The 19590-nt window shown below is 43.8% G+C and overlaps 1 protein-coding gene across 4 annotated transcripts in view; it reads left to right on the forward strand.

Moving 5' to 3' along the window:
* The window catches only part of vapal (VAMP (vesicle-associated membrane protein)-associated protein A, like), a 159219-nt gene that overhangs the window by 123430 nt on the left and 16199 nt on the right, over positions 1–19590 (forward strand). For all 4 annotated transcript variants that reach the window (XM_070896170.1, XM_070896191.1, XM_070896160.1 and 1 more), the window contains exon 3: positions 6040–6143. In XM_070896170.1, the coding sequence (XP_070752271.1) occupies positions 6040–6143 (104 nt within the window). The remainder of the gene's footprint in view (positions 1–6039; positions 6144–19590) is intronic.

The raw sequence follows: 19590 nt of genomic DNA on the forward strand, positions 1-19590 counted from the left end.
ATTCAAAGACAGAAATTCACAAAAGTCTCTCTTCATTCAATAAAACTTTTTTTGTTGGCCAGCTTTATTTTTTTTAGAATCCATAAGTCACTATCAGGTTTTCTTCTTTTTTTTAACAGATTGATTTACTTCCTCTGTTAATTTTACATGGGCCTTGAAGAATCGTAACCCAGACCTTTTCTATTACTTTCCTTTTTTTAACTTCTTCTACCTGGATCTCTGTTTATAAGACACTCCTCTAGACATGTTGTTCTCTCTAAATTAAATGAACCATCGGGTGAAAATGGCCTGTTTTCACCTCTTAGTCCTTGCCCATTTTCTTTGGTAGTCAATTGAAGACTGACCACAATTCTGGATAACTTTAATATGCACATAGATTGGGCTAACCAAACTGGAAGCAATGCAGTGGAGAAGGATTTCCTGGAGTGCATAAGGGATGGTTTTCTAGACCAATATGTCAAGGAACCAACTGGGGGGGAGGCCATCTTAGACTGGGTGTTGTGTAATGAGAGAGGATTAATTAGCAATCTCGTTGTGCGAGGCCCCTTGGGGAAGAGTGACCGTAATATGGTGGAATTCTACATTCTGGTGGAGAATGAAACAGTTAATTCAGAGACCATGGTCCAGAACTTAAAGAAGGGTAACTTTGAAGGTATGAGGCGTGAATTGGCTAGGATAGATTGGCGAATGATACTTAAGGGGTTGACTGTGGATGGGCAATGGCAGACATTTAGAGACCGCATGGATGAACTACAACAATTGTACATTCCTGTCTGACGTAAAAATAAAAAAGGGAAGGTGGCTCAACCGTGGCTATCAAGGGAAATCAGGGATAGTATTAAAGCCAAGGAAGTGGCATACAAATTGGCCAGAAATAGCAGCGAACCCGGGGACTGAGAGAAATTTAGAACTCAGCAGAGGAGGACAAAGGGTTTGATTAGGGCAGGGAAAATGGAGTACGAGAAGAAGCTTGCAGGGAACATTAAGACGGATTGCAAAAGTTTCTATAGGTATGTAAAGAGAAAAAGGTTAGTAAAGACAAATGTAGGTCCCCTGCAGTCAGAATCAGGGGAAGTCATAACGGGGAACAAAGAAATGGCAGACCAATTGAACAAGTACTTTGGTTCGGTATTCACTAAGGAGGACACAAACAACCTTCCGGATATAAAAGGGGTCAGAGGGTCTAGTAAGGAGGAGGAACTGAGGGAAATCCTTATTAGTCGGGAAATTATGTTGGGGAAATTGATGGGATTGAAGGCCGATAAATCCCCAGGGCCTGATGGACTGCATCCCAGAGTACCAGAGTACTTAAGGAGGTGGCCTTGGAAATAGCGGGTGCATTGACAGTCATTTTCCAACATTCCATTGACTCTGGATCAGTTCCTATGGAGTGGAGGGTAGCCAATGTAACCCCACTTTTTAAAAAAGGAGGGAGAGAGAAAATAGGGAATTATAGACCGGTCAGCCTGACCTCAGTAGTGGGTAAAATGATGGAATCAATTATTAAGGATGTCATAGCAGCGCATTTGGAAAGAGGTGACATGATAGGTCCAAGTCAGCATGGATTTGTGAAAGGGAAATCATGCTTGACAAATCTTCTGGAATTTTTTGAGGATGTTTCCAGTAGAGTGGACAAGGGAGAACCAGTTGATGTGGTATATTTGGACTTTCAGAAGGCTTTCAACAAGGTCCCACACAAGAGATTAATGTGCAAAGTTAAAGCACATGGGATAGGGGGTAGTGTGCTGACATGGATTGAGAACTGGTTGTCAGACAGGAAGCAAAGAGTGGGTATTTTTCAGAATGGCAGGCAGTGACTAGTGGGGTACCGCAAGGTTCTGTGCTGGGGCCCCAGCTGTTTACACTGTACATTAATGATTTAGACGAGGGGATTAAATGTAGTGTCTCCAAATTTGCGGATGACACTAAGTTGGGTGGCAGTGTGAGCTGCAAGGAGGATGCTATGAGGCTGCAGAGTGACTTGGATAGGTTAGGTGAGTGGGCAAGTGCATAGCAGATGAAGTATAATGTGGATAAATGTGAGGTTATCCACTTTGGTGGTAAAAACAGAGAGACAGACTATTATCTGAATGGTGACAGATTAGGAAAAGGGGAGGTGCAACGAGACCTGGGTGTCATGTACATCAGTCATTGAAGGTTGGCATGCAGGTACAGCAGGCGGTTAAGAAAGCTATGTTGGCCTTCATAGCGAGGGGATTTGAGTACAGGGGCAGGAAGGTGTTGCTACAGTTGTACAGGGCCTTGGTGAGGCCACACCTGGAGCATTGTGTACAGTTTTGGTCTCCTAACTTGAGGAAGGACATTCTTGCTATTGAGGGAGTGCAGCGAAGGTTCACCAGACTGATTCCCGGGATGGCGGGACTGACCTATCAAGAAAGACTGGATCAACTGGGCTTGTATTCACTGGAGTTCAGAAGAATGAGAGGGGACCTCATAGAAACGTTTAAAATTCTGATGAGTTCAGACAGTTTAGATGCAGGAAGAATGTTCCCAATGTTGGGGAAGTCCAGAACCAGGGGTCACAGTCTAAGGATAAGGGGTAAGCCATTTAGGACCGAGATGAGGAGAAACTTCTTCACCCAGAGTGGTGAACCTATGGAATTCTCGACCACAGAAAGTTGTTGAGGCCAATTCACTAAATATATTCAAAAAGGAGTTAGATGAAGTCCTTACCCCTTGATCCCCCTAGTAGTATGGCGAGAAAGCAGGAATGGGGTACTGAAGTTGCATGTTCAGCCATGAACTCATTGAATGGTGGTGCTGGCTAGAAGGCCCGAATGACCTACTCCTGCACCTATTTTCTATGACACAGGCTGGTGTGCCTTTTTGTGTGGTGTTTTAACTTGCTTCGGCACCCATTCTGGATGATTAAGATTTTCCACAGTTTCTGATCTCTCAATCCTTTCGGCCAACGAGTTCTCTACGCCCACTTCTCCTGGCCGTTACGTGGCCTGAAAAGGCTCTTAATTCGGGCTCAGTCTGGGTGTGTGAGATATGTTGGCACGAACCAACCGTAGTTTATCAATCAGTTACTGTTTCTTTTCTCAATCAATCCTTGTTTTTCTGAATCACAATTTTCCCTAGTGACTCTTCCCGTTTCTCTAATTGCAATGTCGCTCAAAGGTATTGAACACAATAGTATAACAAGGACAACTAGGACAAACAACATTCATGCGAGTATACAAATCATAACCTTAAACTCTATCTAAACAAATAATCAATTCTCAATTTGCGTTGTACGCCACTACAGATCGAGTCCTTAACTTATCCTAATAAAACTTATAAAACTTATGGTCCCATTACCTTAACTCTTATCACCTAAGAACTTTCAATCGATTAGCGCCTTTTCCCCCTAATCTTATCACATAAGAACCGTTTCCCCATATCTTATCACATAAAAACCTTCGATCGACCAGCGCTCTTTTTACCTTTTCCTGCTGAAACCTTTCCCGGGCTGTTTCAAGATATTTCCAGAACCAGATCTCTTCTGCCTGCAAGCTGAGAAAGAAATGATCATAAAAAAAAAACTTTAGCTTTTAAATGTCGAGTTTCGTAGATTGCAGTACCTCCCCTGTGGACAACAGATTACATATGCGATTCAACAGTGAAGAAACCTCTTGTGAGCAAATGGCCCACCTTGTTTGGCCACTGAAGCCTTTTACTCACAGGGCAGAGAGTATGCATCTCGGTGGAACCTCCAAGAAGTAACTGTCGAAATCTCGACCTCCGATAAACGACTCAGACACCTTCAGCCCCGGCAGAAGTTTCTTTAATTTACTTGCTAGCAAGGGAAAGGTCACACTCAGTCAATGGCTAAGTGAACACCTTCCAAATAGTACAATTTCACGAGATATTTATACAGTAAAACCCAAGTTATGGCCTCTCCCTGTGTATCGGCTCTGTCTCGCAGTCAGTGAATACAGATAAAGAGTTAATTACTACATCCTTGTCCTGACATGGTTTCCAGATATTTCCTTTTGTCAGGGTTATTAGTTGGACAGCCAGCCATCACTCGATGAGAGTGTGGTAATGAGCTATTACCTGCATTGCATTGTCAGGATTGTCCAGTTTCCTGGTCAGTTATCTTTTTGCATTAAATGGATGAGGTCTGTACAAGAGATAATGGCTGGTGGTTTGAGTACTTCGAAAAGGGTGGGGTGGAGTGAAACTGGTGTCGTATAGACAATAGGAGAGCACCATGGGTGGTACTTGTCTCAGCAGGACTTGTCTCCGAGCTGTCTAGTGGCTATCAGCGATTTCAAGCCAGGTTTAGCTGTTTATGCAAACTGACTGCTTGTTGCAGAAATTCCTGGAAGGACCAGGACTCCATTTTGTTTTATATTTAAAAAGGGCACAAAAATACAGTGTGGTATAGTTTAGATAAAAATACATTTCCACAGCACATTGAGAGAGAGTTTAAAAAAAAAAATTATATGGGATTCTGGGCTTCATAAATAGAGGCAAGGAAGATACAATTAATATTTATAAAACAGTGGTCTGACCTCAACTGGAGTATTGTAACCAATTCAGGGCACTGCACTTTAGGAAGGATGTGAAGGCCTTAGAGAGGGTACAGAAAAGTTTTAAAAGAACAGTTCCAGGAATGAGCGACTTCAGTTACATGGATATACTGGAGAGACTGGGGTTGTTCTCCTCAGAGCAGAGATGGTTGAGAGGAGATTTGATATGTGTTTAAAATCATGAGGGGTCGAGACAGAGTAGATAGAAGGAAACTGTTCCCATTGGCAGAAGGGTTGAGAAACAGGGGATACAGATATAAGGTGATTGGCAAAAGAACCAAAAGTGACAGAAGGAAAATCTTTTTACACAGCGAGTGGTTATGATCTGGAATGCACTGCCTGAGAGAGTAGATTCAATCGTGGCTTTCAAAAGGAACTTGGATAAATAGCTGAAGGAAAATAAATTGCAGGGCTATGGGGATAGGGTGAGGGAGTGGGACTAGCTGAAGTGCTCTTGCAGAGAGCCGGCACGGGCTCGACTGGCCGAATGGCCTCCTTCTGTGCTGTAACCATTCTGTGATTCTATGAGTGCTGGTATAAATTTCTAACCTGTTGTACTAAAGTGTGGTCTTGAGATAATCGCAGTTTACTAACCTGATGGCAAATAACTGGAAATCTAACACCAGCTCAATCACAACTGTAAAGAGAAAAGAGGAGTTAACCATTTTTTGTGTGGACCCTTCTCGATATGGAAGGGTGAACATCAATGTTCCTGTTAAGCTAAGCGGCCGGTGAACTGGCTTTCAAATAGAAAAAAACATGCAGGCATGGGTAATTGAATGGGATGTGCAGCCTGGTAAAGGGGCCGCACACCCAAAAAATAATTAAAGGGACCATTGGTGAACATATATTTTGCCATTATAGACACTTGGAGACTTTGGCAATTTCCAGCATTTTCAGTTGCTTGCCTGAATGATCAATGATACTATTTTGTCTGTATGTGTTTAAAACACCTTCCAGTGGTCTTGAATTCCATGGATATTCTGAGTTTCGGATCTTTTTTCCATTTATTCTGGGCCACCCAAAAAAATGTTAATTTGTACTTTAGTCTTCAAATTGATTCTTGCCACCGGATGGCACTGTGTAACCAGCTTGTCGCTGGATTTCAGCACCAATTCCAACTGCTTGCTTGTTCATGCCTGGCAGAAAATCAGAACTAAAACTTTAAAAGCACTGCCAGTGGTAGTGGATGTTCACCAGAAGTTTGTTATCTGATTCTTTGTGCTAGCTGTTAGTGTACTCACACCTAATTTAATTACGTTTTTAGACAGGTTTTAAGGGAATCAATGCAGCACTTGCTAGTATGTAGACTGGAAACTTAATGGCAACACCAGGGCCGGATAGCTACTTTATTAAACATCATCTCTTGAATAGTATTTAAACTAACTGGGGAGGGGGGGAAATCAGTTACTTCATGCGCTAACAGTTTTTAAATGTTCAAATTAAGAACCAGCCCCCTGGCCTTCTCAAAACTAACACTTCTGTTTTCCCTCTCCAGTAATGTTACAGCCATTTGACTATGATCCCAATGAGAAAAGCAAACACAAATTCATGGTACAGACAGTCTATGCTCCGCCTGGCGCTGCAGACATGGAGGCAGTAGTAAGTATTATATTTTATCAGTAAGGATTAAAAGAGCAAAAGTATTTACTGCTTTCTCCAACAGCCAGTACTACTAATTCTAGGATTTGTAAAACCAGTGTTTTAATTTTTTTTTTTTTAAATCAGTTTATTCTGCCTCTGTTTTTTATACTTCATAAAGTTTTACTGACAACAATTAGTGATCTTGACAAATTCTTCCCAGTCCCCACACCTATCCTAATGCTGCTCTGGTGATCAGTCGGCATCATGTTAGAGAGCTGACTTTGCTGCAGTTTCTAGATGTTACTTGTATTGCTCTGCATGTTTTAATTAGAAAGTGAAGATTGGATGAAACAATAGGCTCCGTGGGTTACTGTATATTCTTGATGGATAAGGTTATCTTCAAAGTGTAGGGCATACTTATTTGGTTTAACATAGTCACATTTATTTTGATTTTTTGTGAGAGTAATGATGTTGCTATTTGAAGTTTCTCTAGGTGCAGTTGGTATGACTAATTGTTGAATTGCATATTGTGAAAAAGTTGCTAGAATTTGCTATTCTTGACTAAATTGTCCCACTTTTTGCAAGCTCGATGCAGCAATTACCGTAGAGGTGTTACTCATACAGTACTATGCGAACTATTTCACCTACTGTTGGTTTATTGATTGCTTCAGTGGTGAGGTAAAAAATAACACCAGTCAGTTGCTGAATCAAGTGGGAATAGTGATTGTGGAAATTCTATGTCATAATTTTGTACATTTTTAATTGAAATGGAAATAATTTTTGGCACTGAGCCAAACAGTGTCGCAAGCGGATATTAACATCGGGGAAATTGTTAGCATTTAAGGTGATCTTGACAAATTAACGTAGACGTGTTAAGGAATGACGGATGCACTTTAATGAGAATATAAATATACGGTAATGTACGTTGAAACATGAAACACTGCTACACTACTAGCAAAGGAAGAAAGTGAAAAGAATCTGTTGGTCTTTGTGTTGAATAACTTAACTAGAATAAAGCACTCTAGTACAGGTTGAGCGTCGGACATCCAGAGTTCCAAAATTCAGAATGTTCCGGAATCGGGACACCGGGCCGATTTCATGGCGGGGTCGTCCGTAAACTGGAAAATGTTCTGAAATCCGGACTTCCCCCGGCCCGGCAGCCCGATCGCCTGACCTCCCTCGGCGGCCCGACCTCCGGCCCGACTTCGCCTGCCCCGGCCCTCAGCAGCCCAACCTCGCCCCGGCCCGACTTCTCCCCGACCCAACTTCTCCCCAGCCCCAGCTCGCCCTACCCCTTCTCCCCCCACCCCCTTCTCCCCCCTCTCCCCCTTATCTCAGTGGGCCAACCTCACCAACCTCGGCCCAGGCAAAGACGTTCCAAAATCTGAAAATACCCGGAATCTGGAACTGTCTCGGTCCCGAGGTTTCTGGATTTCGGACACTCAACCTGTACTTCACTTTAGCTGTGAGTGAACATTGCCAGCAGCTTTTGTTAAATGCTCCGTCTAGTGATTGAAGTTACAGGATCTTTCCAAATGATGTGCGGATTATGGGCTTGAATTTTGCCCACAGTATTTGTGTACTTCCACTAGAATTATGGGGCCTGCATTCAAAGACATTGAGCCCTGGTCCATAGTTGTAATAGGTTTTATTCTGGAGCAGTGGCCGTTGAAATTAAAATTCAGAATTTTTGACTTGTCACATGCCTTATGATCAGCTACATTGGTTCACGTCAACTGTGATTAGTTAATAGCCCCAAATTCTTTTCATTTTCTACCTTTGCTAGTAACATAGCAGTGTTTCATGTTTCAACATACATTGCGTTATATTTATATTCTCATTTAAAATACATCTGTCATTCCTTAGCATGTCTACTTTAATTTGCCAGATGTAATGTATTTGCTTTATGGGTTTTTTGCTTAAGAACTAGTTGGTTTATTAGCAAAAGGTTTAACAATCATACTACACATTACCAGTTTATCCACCAGGCTCACAACCACCTGCCTCATCGTTTTATTGAGTCTTGTCAACATTACGTGATTGACTAAACCACTCAACAGCTCTACAACTATTTTGTTGCAAACTAATAATCAAGTGCCTCCTGACAACAGCTCTACAACTATTTTTTGTAGAAAACAAATAATCAAGTGCCGCTGCACAGGTGCATATATTATGTCAGGATCATCCTGACAACAATTGCCCTAATAATTGTTGCCGTTTGCAACCCTGTTAGAATTAGCATTCTCTGAGTAATGGGAATAATGGGGCTGAAAACCCATCCGTTTGTAGTTTCAGTCGTCATTGTTCAGAAGATTGCTTCTTTTATTGCCTTCTGCTGTCTATTGCTCAACCAGATTTTTAACCCAGCTAGCTAATTTATCATTAGTCATGAGGTTTAATGGTCTTTTAAAAGACTTGAGTAGAATAAACGCTTCTGAAAATCCAACTAAATCACTGGATAATTCTTAATGAATTCCAGTGGATCCATGCTGTGACTGAGATTTGTACTCTTTGATAAACATTCAGCAGCAGTTCTAAAAATGAGTGTTTTCACATTAGAAGCGTTGGACTAATCAATCTGAAATTTTGGGTTGATGCTTCATTCCTATTAAAGTTCAGAATGACCATTACTAGTTCCCTGTTCTTGGATGCATTCATTTATTTATCAATGTCTCAAACATATCAACCAGAACTTTATATTGTTTACTTAGACATATTCTTGGAGGTATCCCAAGATTTGGCATGGGTGCCCTGCAGAAGTTTAAATTGAGTTTTTTAATAATGTCTTTCTTTTCATAAGTATGTAAGATGCCTGAACCAAAACGACAGGTTGAGGAATTTGTTCAATCTTTACGTCAAAACTGATTTAAAGAAACCAGTTAAGAAATTGACCCAGAGTTCCAGTAATTTTACCAAGCGATTTAATCTTGAGCTCTGTCATCTAACTACATAGCCAAAAGAATTTTTGGATTCCTTCTGATATCAACAGTTCGCTCTCCTAATGAAAAAATTTGGTTATCCTCTTGGTCCTCACTATTTATCCCCTTGTATATTTTAATATCTTTTCATGCATTGAGTAGATTGGGTCGACAATCTGGAGTTTAGAATAATGAGGTGTGATCTCATTGAAATAAACAGTATTCTGATGAGGGTTGACAGGGTAGATGCTGAGAGGTTGTTTCTCCTGGTTGGAGAATCTAGAACTAGGAGCATAGTCTTCGGATAAGGGGTCGGCCAGTTAAGACTGAGTTGAGGAGGAGTTTCTTCGCTGAAGGTTGCTTTTTTTATTCATTCACGGGATGTGGATGTCGCTGGCAATGCCAGCATTTATTGCCTATTCTTAATTGCCCTTTGATACAACTGATTGTTTGCTAGGCCATTTGAGAGAGCAGTTAAGAGTCAACTACATTGCTGTGAGTCTGGAGTCACGTATAGGCCAGACTGGGTAAGGACAGCAGATTTCCTTCCCGAACCAGGTTTTTATGACAATTTGGTAGTTTCATGGACACCATTTTTATTCCGATGTATTCCATTAACTGAGTTTAAATTCCCAAGCAGCCGTGGTGGGATTTGAACTCATGTCTACAGATCAGTAGTCTAGGCCTCTGGATTACTAGTCCAGTAATATTACCACTATGCTACTGTAACTGTCGCTTTGTGAACCTTTCTTATTTTCTACCCCAAAGGGCTGAGATGCGGAGTTGTTGAGTATATTCAGTGCTGAGATGGATAGATTTTTGGACTCTAGGGGGAATCAAGGAATATGTGGATTGGGCGGGAAAGTGGAGTTGAGGTCGAAGATCAGCCATGATCTTACTGAATTTCGGAGCAGGCTTGAAGGGCCGTATGGCTTACTCCTGCTCCTAAATCTTATGTTCTTATGAACAACTTGTGGCTGGAAAACTTGCTACATCTGTTGCTTCTTTCTCGAAAGGATGGTGTCCATTTTCAAGCCCAAAATTACTGGACCTAGCCATCAACTAACTTGTACTTGATGCTTATGACTAGCTCTGCTGGTTTTCAAGCAACAAATTAGTATCGAGACTATTCTGCCATAGTTAATGTATATAAATTTCTCATAATTTCCATCTTGACCCAAACAGATGGCATTGGTGTCAAAATGTTAATGTTAGTCCACATCCTATTAGATGTTCAATATATCACAGTGGACACTGTGGCATGTATATGGCCTCTCTACTTTGAGGCAATGTTGATCAGTTTTGACAGATGGGCTATCCAGAGACAGAAGGACCAGTTTTCACTGGGGGAGGGCACCATGCGTGCGGGGGCTGAAGCTGACTGATAACCGTTTGGAGCCCCGGAATGTAAGGCCCAGGCCTATTTTAACCGGGGCCTCATTAACGCATTCCAACATTGACTTCTGCCTGAAGCCGGCAGTAGTGATACCACTGTTTGTGAGCGGATGTCAAAAGTCGAGAGGTGGGGTGGGGGCAGGGTCTCCGCTACTGATGAGGACCCACGAATATTGTCTCCGGGAAGTATTGAATGGGGAAGCCCCTAAGGGCAGAGGAGAAAGTTTGGTGTAGAAGAGATCCAAGTTATCTTTGTAAGTTAACCAATATCTACTGTTAATCTTGCATGCCATGCTTTTGTTTACCTCTCCATTTGCTATTTCATCAATCTGGCAGTTACAGCCTAAGCCACAGTTTAGTGAAGTTTATTCTGCAGCCTTCCAAAGTCGAGGATGGTCATGTGAAGATATGTGATATAACCAGTAAGTGCAATATGGTAACTCTTTGATCCCTGGGCATGCTACAAAATTACCTATATATTGGGCAGGTATAGGTACCGAGAGCCATAGGGAGTGAGTGCTCACCTATGGGAGTGATGCGGGATGCTAAACCCAAGAAAAATATCGAACAGTGGCATTTTCTGTTCTTCTATTGTAGCGTACATGTTCTTAGTTGAGATGTGTTGCTTATTATTTTGTTTTATGCACATGGCCATTTACAAGATGGATGGAGGGCACATCCAAAAGTTTAATTGTTTTGTAGGGCCCAAATTTGGCCAGGTGTTGCTCAGTTTTTTTTGGAGCAACTTGATTTTTTTGGAGTATCTTAAAAATCCCCATTCTGCATATTTAATTTGCGCCAGTGTAAGTGAGTTAGTTAGGATTTTTTTTAGTTTAGTTTTATTTTCGAAAGAGAGTGTTACCAGCCACCGATGCCTGTTTTGGCCATTTAAGCTAGTTTGGACAGCTAATAGTTACTCCAAACTAACTTAGGCCAGTGTATGTGGCCACTTGTGGCCGCAAAGAAAAACCTTGCATAGAGTTAAGAAATTAACGCAGGTAAGTACGTTTAAAGCACCAAGCACTAAACAAAGCACAAAAATAAGCATTCAATAACAAATAAAAATACAAGGAAGCTGAGAGGACCTGCACCTAGCACCAAAACTTATGAAGCACTAAAGAAAGCACAAAAAGTAATATGCAATTAATTAACTAAGAAAAAATAGAAGGAACCCTGCACCTAAATCACCAAGACCAATGTAATAATCAATCAATCAATAACAAATAAAAAATAGAAGTCCTATCTTTGTGAAGGGAAGGCAGCGGGCTGCCGATGACGGCCCATTCGGCCAGGGATACGGGCGGTGCGCTTCGGGCCCCTCCCATATACATGTCCATGTCCAGACAGCAAGTGCCAGCAAGCCGCCAGCCAATCCTGAACCTGTTCTCAAATCTAATGCCCACGTAATTAGCAATTAGAGATGCGGATGATTTTTCCTTTTACTAGCTCAAGGTACCCGTGCCAATTGATGCCCTCGCCAAGACTAGCCAGCTCAGCAGAGACTCAAAATTGAATCTGGAACCTTCTAGTCTGTATATCGCAGTGTAAATTTGCAATAAATTTATAATAGAAACATAGAAATTTACAGTGCAGAAAGAGGCCATTTCGGTCCATCGTGTCTGTGCCAGCTGACCAAGAGCCACACGGCCCTTCGTCAGCAGCCCTAAAGGTTACATACAAGCCCATGAACAATGACGGAAAGGCAAAGAGTACCCAGCCCAACCAATCAGCCCCACAGCAGGGCACTACCCCTTATACTAAAAACATCTACACTCTACCCCAACCGGAGCCATATGATCTTCTGGGAGAGGCAAATACCAGATTAAAAACCCAGACCAATTTAGGGAGAAAAAAATCTGGGAAAATTCCTCTTCGACCCATCCAGGTGATCGAAACTAGTCCAGGAGATCACCCTGGCCGTATTCTACTCCCTGCAGTACTTACCATTATATCTGCGCCGACCAACAAAAGGTCATCCAGTCTAATCCCAAATACCAGCTCTAGGTCCGTAACCCTGCAGGTTACAGCACTTTAAGTGCCCATTTAACCATCTCTTAAAAGTGGTGAGGGTTTCTGCATCCACCACTCTTCCAGTCAGCGAGTTCCAGATCCCCACAACCCTCTGCGTAAAGAAGTCCCCCCTAAAATCTCCTCTAAACCTTCCACCAACCACCTTAAAACTATACCCCGTTGTAATAGATCCCTCTACCAATGGAAATAGACCCTTACTATCCACTATGTCCAGGCCCCTCAATATTTTGTACACCTCAATGAGGTCTCCTCGCAACCTCCTCTGTTCCAATGAGAACATAGAAAATAGGTGCAGAAACAGGCCATTCGGCCATTCGAGCCTGCACCACCATTCAATATGATCATGGCCGATCATGCAACTTCAGTACCCCATTCCTGCCTTCTCTCCATACCCCCTGATCCCTTTAGCCGTAAGGGCCACCTCTAACTCCCTTTGAATATATCCAACGAACTAGAACAAACCCAGCCTATCCAATCTGTCCTCATAACTAAGATTCTCCATTCCAGGCAGCATTCTAGTAAATCTCCTCTGCACCCCTCTAGTGCAATCACATTCTTCCTATAATAGGGTGACCAGAACTGCACGCAGCACTCCAGCTGTGGCCTAACCAAAGTATTATACAATTTAAGCATAACCTCCTAGCTCTTCTATTCTATGCCTTGGCCAAAAAGGCAAGCATTCCGTATGCCTTCTTAACTGTCTTATCCACCTGGCCTGCTACTTTCAGGGATCTGTGGACAAGCATTCCAAGGTCCCTTTGTTCATCTGCACTATTAAGTGGCCTACCGCTTAATGTGTATACCTTTTTTTTTTTATTAACCCTCCCAAAGTGCATCACCTCACACTTCCCTGAATTAAATTCCATTTGCCACTGCTCTGCCCACCTGACCAGTAGATTGATATCCTCTTGCAGCCCATGACTTTCCTCTTCATTATCAACCACACAGCCAGTTTTAGTGTCATCTGCAAACTTCTTAATCATACTCCCTATATTCAAATCTAAATCATTGATATATACCACAAAAAGCAAGGGACCCAGTACGGAGTCCTGCGGAACTCCACTGGAAACATCCTTCCAGTCACAAAAACATCCATCAATCATTACTCTTTGCTTCCTACCTCCAAGCCAATTTTTGATCCAACTTGCCACTTTGCCCTGTATCTTATGGGCTTTAACCTTCATGACCAGTCGACCATGTGGGACCTTATCAAAAGCCTTGCTAAAGTCCATATATACTACATCATACGCACTACCCTCATCGACCCTCTTGGTTACCTTCTCAAAAAATTCAATCAAGTTAGTCAAACACGATCTTCCCTTAACAAATCCGTGCTGATTGTCCCTAATTAATCTTTGCCTATCCAAATGCAGATTTATCCTTTCTTTAGGATTTTTTCCAATAATTTTCCAACCACTGAGGTTAGGCTGACAAGCCTGTAATTACTCGGCCTAACCCTTTTTCCCTTCTTAAACAAGGGTAATACATTAGCAGTCCTCCAGTCCTCCAATCCTCCATCACGATGCCCAGATTCAAAGAGGACTGGAAAATGATGGTCAAGGCCTCTGCCATTTCCTCTTTTACTTTAATCAACAACCTGGGATGCACTTATTCCGGGCCTGGAGACTTATCTATTTTCAAAGCTGCTAAACCCCTTAATACTTCCGCGGCAGTCGGAGAGCCGGGAGTTCGTGGAGGCAGAGGCCTATAAAGGCCCGGCGGCAGTCGGAGAGCCGGGAGTTCGTGGAGGCAGAGGCCTATAAAGGCCCGGCGGCAGTCGGAGAGCCGGGAGTTCGTGCTGGCAGAGGCCTATAAAGGCCCGGCGGCAGTCGGAGAGCCGGGAGTTCGTGGAGGCAGAGGCCTATAAAGGCCCGACGGCAGTCGGAGAGGTGGCGGGAGTTCGTGGAGGCAGAGGCCTATAAAGGCCCGGCGGCAGTCGGAGAGCCGGGAGTTCGTGGAGGCAGAGGCCTATAAAGGCCCGGCGGCAGTCGGAGAGCCGGGAGTTCGTGCTGGCAGAGGCCTATAAAGGCCCGGCGGCAGTCGGAGAGCCGGGAGTTCGTGGAGGCAGAGGCCTATAAAGGCCCAGCGGCGGCAGTCGGAGAGGCTCGCTGGTGCTGCTGCAGCGGGGAAAGAAGGCAAAAAAGTAGAAGAAATCAATCTAAAGGTGACATCGCAGCCAAAGTGGTAAGTGATTGGCTGGTGATTGGTAAGTAGCTTTTCTTTTTTCTTTTCTGTATCAGTAAGTAACATGTAGCATTGTTGTTGCCAATTTAAGGTTAAGACATGGCAGGACAGCTCGGACACGTGTTATGCTCCTCCTGTACTATGTGGGAAATCGGGGGCGCTTCCAGTGTCCCTGACAACTACGTGTGCGGGAAGTGTATCTGCCTCCAGCTCCTGACGGACCGCATTGCAGCACTGGAGCTGTGGGTGGATTCACTCTCTGGAGCATCCACGATGCTGAGAATGACGTGTATAGCATGTTTAGCGAGTTGGTCTTACCGCAGGTTAAAGCTACACAGCCAGTTAGGGGATGGGTGACCAAGAGGAAGAACAGTGCAAGGAAGGTAGTGCAGGGGTCCCCTGCGGTCATCCCCCCCCCCCTGCAAAACAAATGCACCGCTTTGGGTACTGTTGAGGGGGATGATTCATCAGGGGAGAACAGCAGCAGCCAAGTTCATGGCACCGTGGGTGGCTCTGTTGCACAGGAGGGCAGGAAAAAGAATGGGAGATCTATAGTGATAGGGGATTCGATTGTAAGGGGAATAAATAGGCGTTTCTGTGGCCGCAACAGAGACTCCAGGATGGTATGTTGCCCCCCTGGTGCAAGGGTCAAGGATGTCTCGGAGTGGGTGCAGGACATTCTGAAAAGGGAGGATAAACAGCCAGTTGTCGTGGTGCATACAGGTACCAACGATATAGGTAAAAAAACGGAATGAGGTTCTACGAGGCGAATTTAGGGAGCTAGGAGCTAAATTTAAAAAGTAGAACTTCAAAAGTAGTGATCTCAGGATTGCTACCAGTGCCACATGCTAGTCAGAGTAGGAATCGCAGGATAGCTCAGATGAATACGTGGCTTGAGCAGTGGTGCAGCAGGGAGGGATTCAAATTCCTGGGACATTGGAACCGGTTCTAGGGGAGGTGGGACCAGTACAAACCAGATGGTCTGCACCCAGGCAGGACCGGAACCAATGTCCTAGGGGGGAGTGTTTGCTAGTGCTGTTGGGCAGGAGTTAAACTAACATGGCAGGGGGATTGGAACCTATGCAGGGAGACAAAGGGAAATAAAATGGAGGCAGAAGCAAAAGATAGAAAGAAAAATAGTAAAAGTGGAGGGCAGAGAAACCCAAGGCAAAAATCAAAAAGGGCCACATTTCAGCAAAATTCTAAAGGGGCAAAGTGTGTTTAAAAAGTCAAGCCTGAAGGCTCTGTGCCTCAGTGTGAGAAATATTCGGAATAAGGTGGACGAATTAACTGCGCAGATAGCAGTTAATGGATATGATGTAATTGGCATCACGGAGACATGGCTCCAGGGTGACCAAGGCTGGGAACTCAACATCCAGAGGTAGTCAACATTTAGGAAGAATAGACAGAGAGGAAAAACGGCGGGGTGGCATTGTTGGTTAAAGAGGAAATTAATGCAATAGTAAGGAGGGACATTAGCCTGGATGATGTGGAATCGGTATTGGTGGAGCTGCAGAAAACGCTAGTGGGAGTTATGTACAGACCACCAAACAGTAGTAGTGAGGTTGGGGACAGCATCAAACAAGAAATAAGGGATGTGTGCAATAAAGGTACAGCAGTTATCATGGGTGACTTTAATCTACATATTGATTGGGCTAACCAAACTGGTAGCAGTGCGGTGGAGGAGGATTTCCTGGAGTGCAGTAGGGATGGTTTTCTAGACCAATATGACAAGGAACCAACTAGAGAGCTGGCCATCCTAGACTGGGTGATGTGTAATGAGACGGGACTAATTAGCAATCTTGTTTTGTGAGGCCCCTTGGGGAAGAGTGACCATAATATGGTAGAATTCTTTATTAAGATGGAGAGTGACACAGTTAATTCGGAAACTGGAGTCCTGAACTTAAGGAAAGGTAACTTCGATGGTATGAGGCGTGAATTGGCTAGAATAGACTGGCAAAGGATACTTAAAGGGTTAAGAACATAAGAATTAGGAACAGGAGTAGGCCATCTAGCCCCTCGAGCCTGCTCTGGTTGACGGTGGATAAGCAATGGCAAACATTTAAAGATCACATGGATGAACTTCAGCAATTGTACATCACTGGAGTAAAAACAAAACGGGGAAGGTGGCTCAACTGTGGCTAACAAGGGAAATTAAGGCTAGTGTTAAAACCAAGGATGAGGCATAAAAATTGGCTATAAAAAGAAACAAACCTGAGGACTGGGAGAAATTTAGAATTCAACAGAGGAGGACCAAGGGTTTAATTAAGAGGGGGAAAATAGAGTACGAGAGGAAGCTTACAGGGAACATAAAAACTGACTGCAAAAGCTTCTATAACTATGTGAAGAGAAAAAGATTAGTGAAGACAAACGCAGGTCCCTTGCAGTCGGATTCAGGTGAATTTATAATGGGGAACAAAGAAATGGCAGACCAATTGAACAAATATTTTGGTTCTGTCTTCACGAAGGAAGACACAAATAACCTTCCGAATGTACTAGGGGATAGTGGGTCTAGTGAGAAGGAGAAAATGAAGGATATCCTTATTAGGCGAGAAATTGTGTTCGGGAAATTGATGGGATTGAAGGCCGATAAATCCCCGGGGCCTGATAGTCTGCATCTCAGAGTATTTAAGGAAGTGACCCTGGAAATAGTGGATGCATTGATGATAATTTTCCAACAGTCTGTTGACTCTGGATCAGTTCCTATGGACTGGAGAATAGCTAATATAACACCACTTTTTAATAAAGGATTGAGAGAGAAAACGGATAATTATAGACTGGTTAGCCTGACATCAGTAGTGGGGAAAATGTTGGAATCAATCATTAAGCATGAAATAGCAGCGCATTTGGAAAGCAGTGACAGGATCGGTCCAAGTCAGCATGGATTTATGAAAGGGAAATCATGCTTGATGAATCTTCTGGAATTGTTTGCGGATATAACTAGCAGAGTGGACAAGGGAGAACCAGTGGATGTGGTGTATTTGGACTTTCAAAAGGCTTTTGACAAGGTCCCGCACACGAGATTGGTGTGCAAAATCAAAGCATATGGTATGGGGGATAATGTACTGACGGGGATAGAGAACTGGTTGGCAGACAGGAAGCAGAGAGTCGAGATAAACGGGTCCTTTTCAGAATAGCAGGCAGTGACTAGTGGAATGCCGCAGGGCTCTGTGCTGGAACCCCAGCTCTTTACAATATACATTAACGATTTAGATGAAGGAATTGAGTGTAATATCTCCAAGTTTGCAGGTGACACTAAACTGGGTGGTGGTGTGAGCTGTGAGGAGGACGCTAAGAGGCTGCAGGGTGACTTGGACAGGTTAGGTGCATGGCAGATGCAGTATAATTTGGATAAAAGTGAGATTATCCATTTTGGGGGCAAAAACACAAAGGCAGAATATTATCTGAATGGCGGCAGATTAGGAAAAGGGGAGGTGCAATGAGACCTGGGTGTCATGGTTCATCAGTCACTGAAAGTGGGCATGCAGGTACAACAGGCGGTGAAGAGGGCAAATGGCATGTTGGCCTTCATAGCTAGGGGATTTGAGTATAGGAGCAGGGAGGTCTTACTGCGGTTGTACAGAGCCTTGGTGAGGCCTCACCTAGAATATTGTGTTCAGTTTTGGTTTCCCAATCTGAGGAAGGACGTTCTTGCTATTGAGGGAGTGCAGCGAAGGTTCACCAGATTGATTCCAGGGATGGCTGGACTGACATATGAGGAGAGACTGGATCAACTGGGCCTTTATTCACTGGAGCTTAGAAGAATGAGAGGGGATCTCATAGAAACGTATAAAATTCTGACGGGACTGGACAGGTTAGATGCGGGAAGAATGTTCCCGATGTTGGGGAAGTCCAGAACCAGGGGACATAGTCTTAGGATAAGGCCTTTTGCGACTTAGATGAGGAGAAACTTCTTCACTCAGAGTTGTTAACCTGTGGAATTCCCTGCTGCAGAGAGTTGTTGATGCCAGTTCATTGCATATATTCAAGAGGGAGTTAGATATGGCCCTTACGGCTAAAGAGATCAAGGGGTATGGAGAGAAAGCAGGAAAGGGGTACTGAGGGAATGATCAGCCATGATCTTATTGAATGGCGGTGCAGTCTCGAAGGACCAAATGGCCTACCCCTGCTCCTATTTTCTATGTTTCTCTCACTATATTTATTTCGTCCGGAATATCACACTCCTCCTCTATAGCAGTATCTGCATTACCTCTTTGCTTTGTGAAAACAGATGCAAAGTATTCGTTAAGAACCCTACCAACGTCTTCCGTCTCCACACAAAGATTACCCTCATGGTCCCTAATAGGCCCTACCCGTTCCTTAGTTACCCTCTTACTCTTAATATATTTATAGAACATCATAACTAATGACCCAAAGCTCAGGTCCAGTATCTGACTCTAGCTGCATGGTTAAGTTCAGTCTATTCTGGTACATGGAGCACCACGTGGAAAAGGGAAGAAATCAATCAGATGACACAGCCTGCAGAGCACACTCTGGCCGCCAATGAGGGAGCCCATTCGGCCAGGGATAGGGACGTCGCGCTTCGGGCCCCTCCCACGCAGAGATTCTGGGGGCGAGGAGCTATTGCACATGCGTGCACACTCTAGCGCTGGGACCTGGCTCTGTCCCCGAATCCAGTTGCCACATTAACAGTCCTCCAATCCACCATCGAGGAGAGGCTGGGGAGCGGCCAAACATGGCCTGAAGATTTTTGGCGCCCTAATCGTTCTACAAAAACTGCGCACCTCTGGTGAGTGCGCCAGAAATCTCTACTGGCCAAATTTGGGCCTGTAGTAACTGGAGAAGCTTTGGGCTGTGCAGCCAACACTTGGTGTTTCAAGTCTGGCAGATATGGCACATTGCTTCCCAGTGCCGCCATTGGATGCTTTGGTTCTTGTGGGAACTAGCTGCTTCTAGTATTTATCCATTTAGATTTT

The sequence above is a fragment of the Pristiophorus japonicus genome, chromosome 1, assembly GCF_044704955.1.
Source record: "Pristiophorus japonicus isolate sPriJap1 chromosome 1, sPriJap1.hap1, whole genome shotgun sequence".
NCBI lineage: Eukaryota > Metazoa > Chordata > Chondrichthyes > Pristiophoridae > Pristiophorus > Pristiophorus japonicus.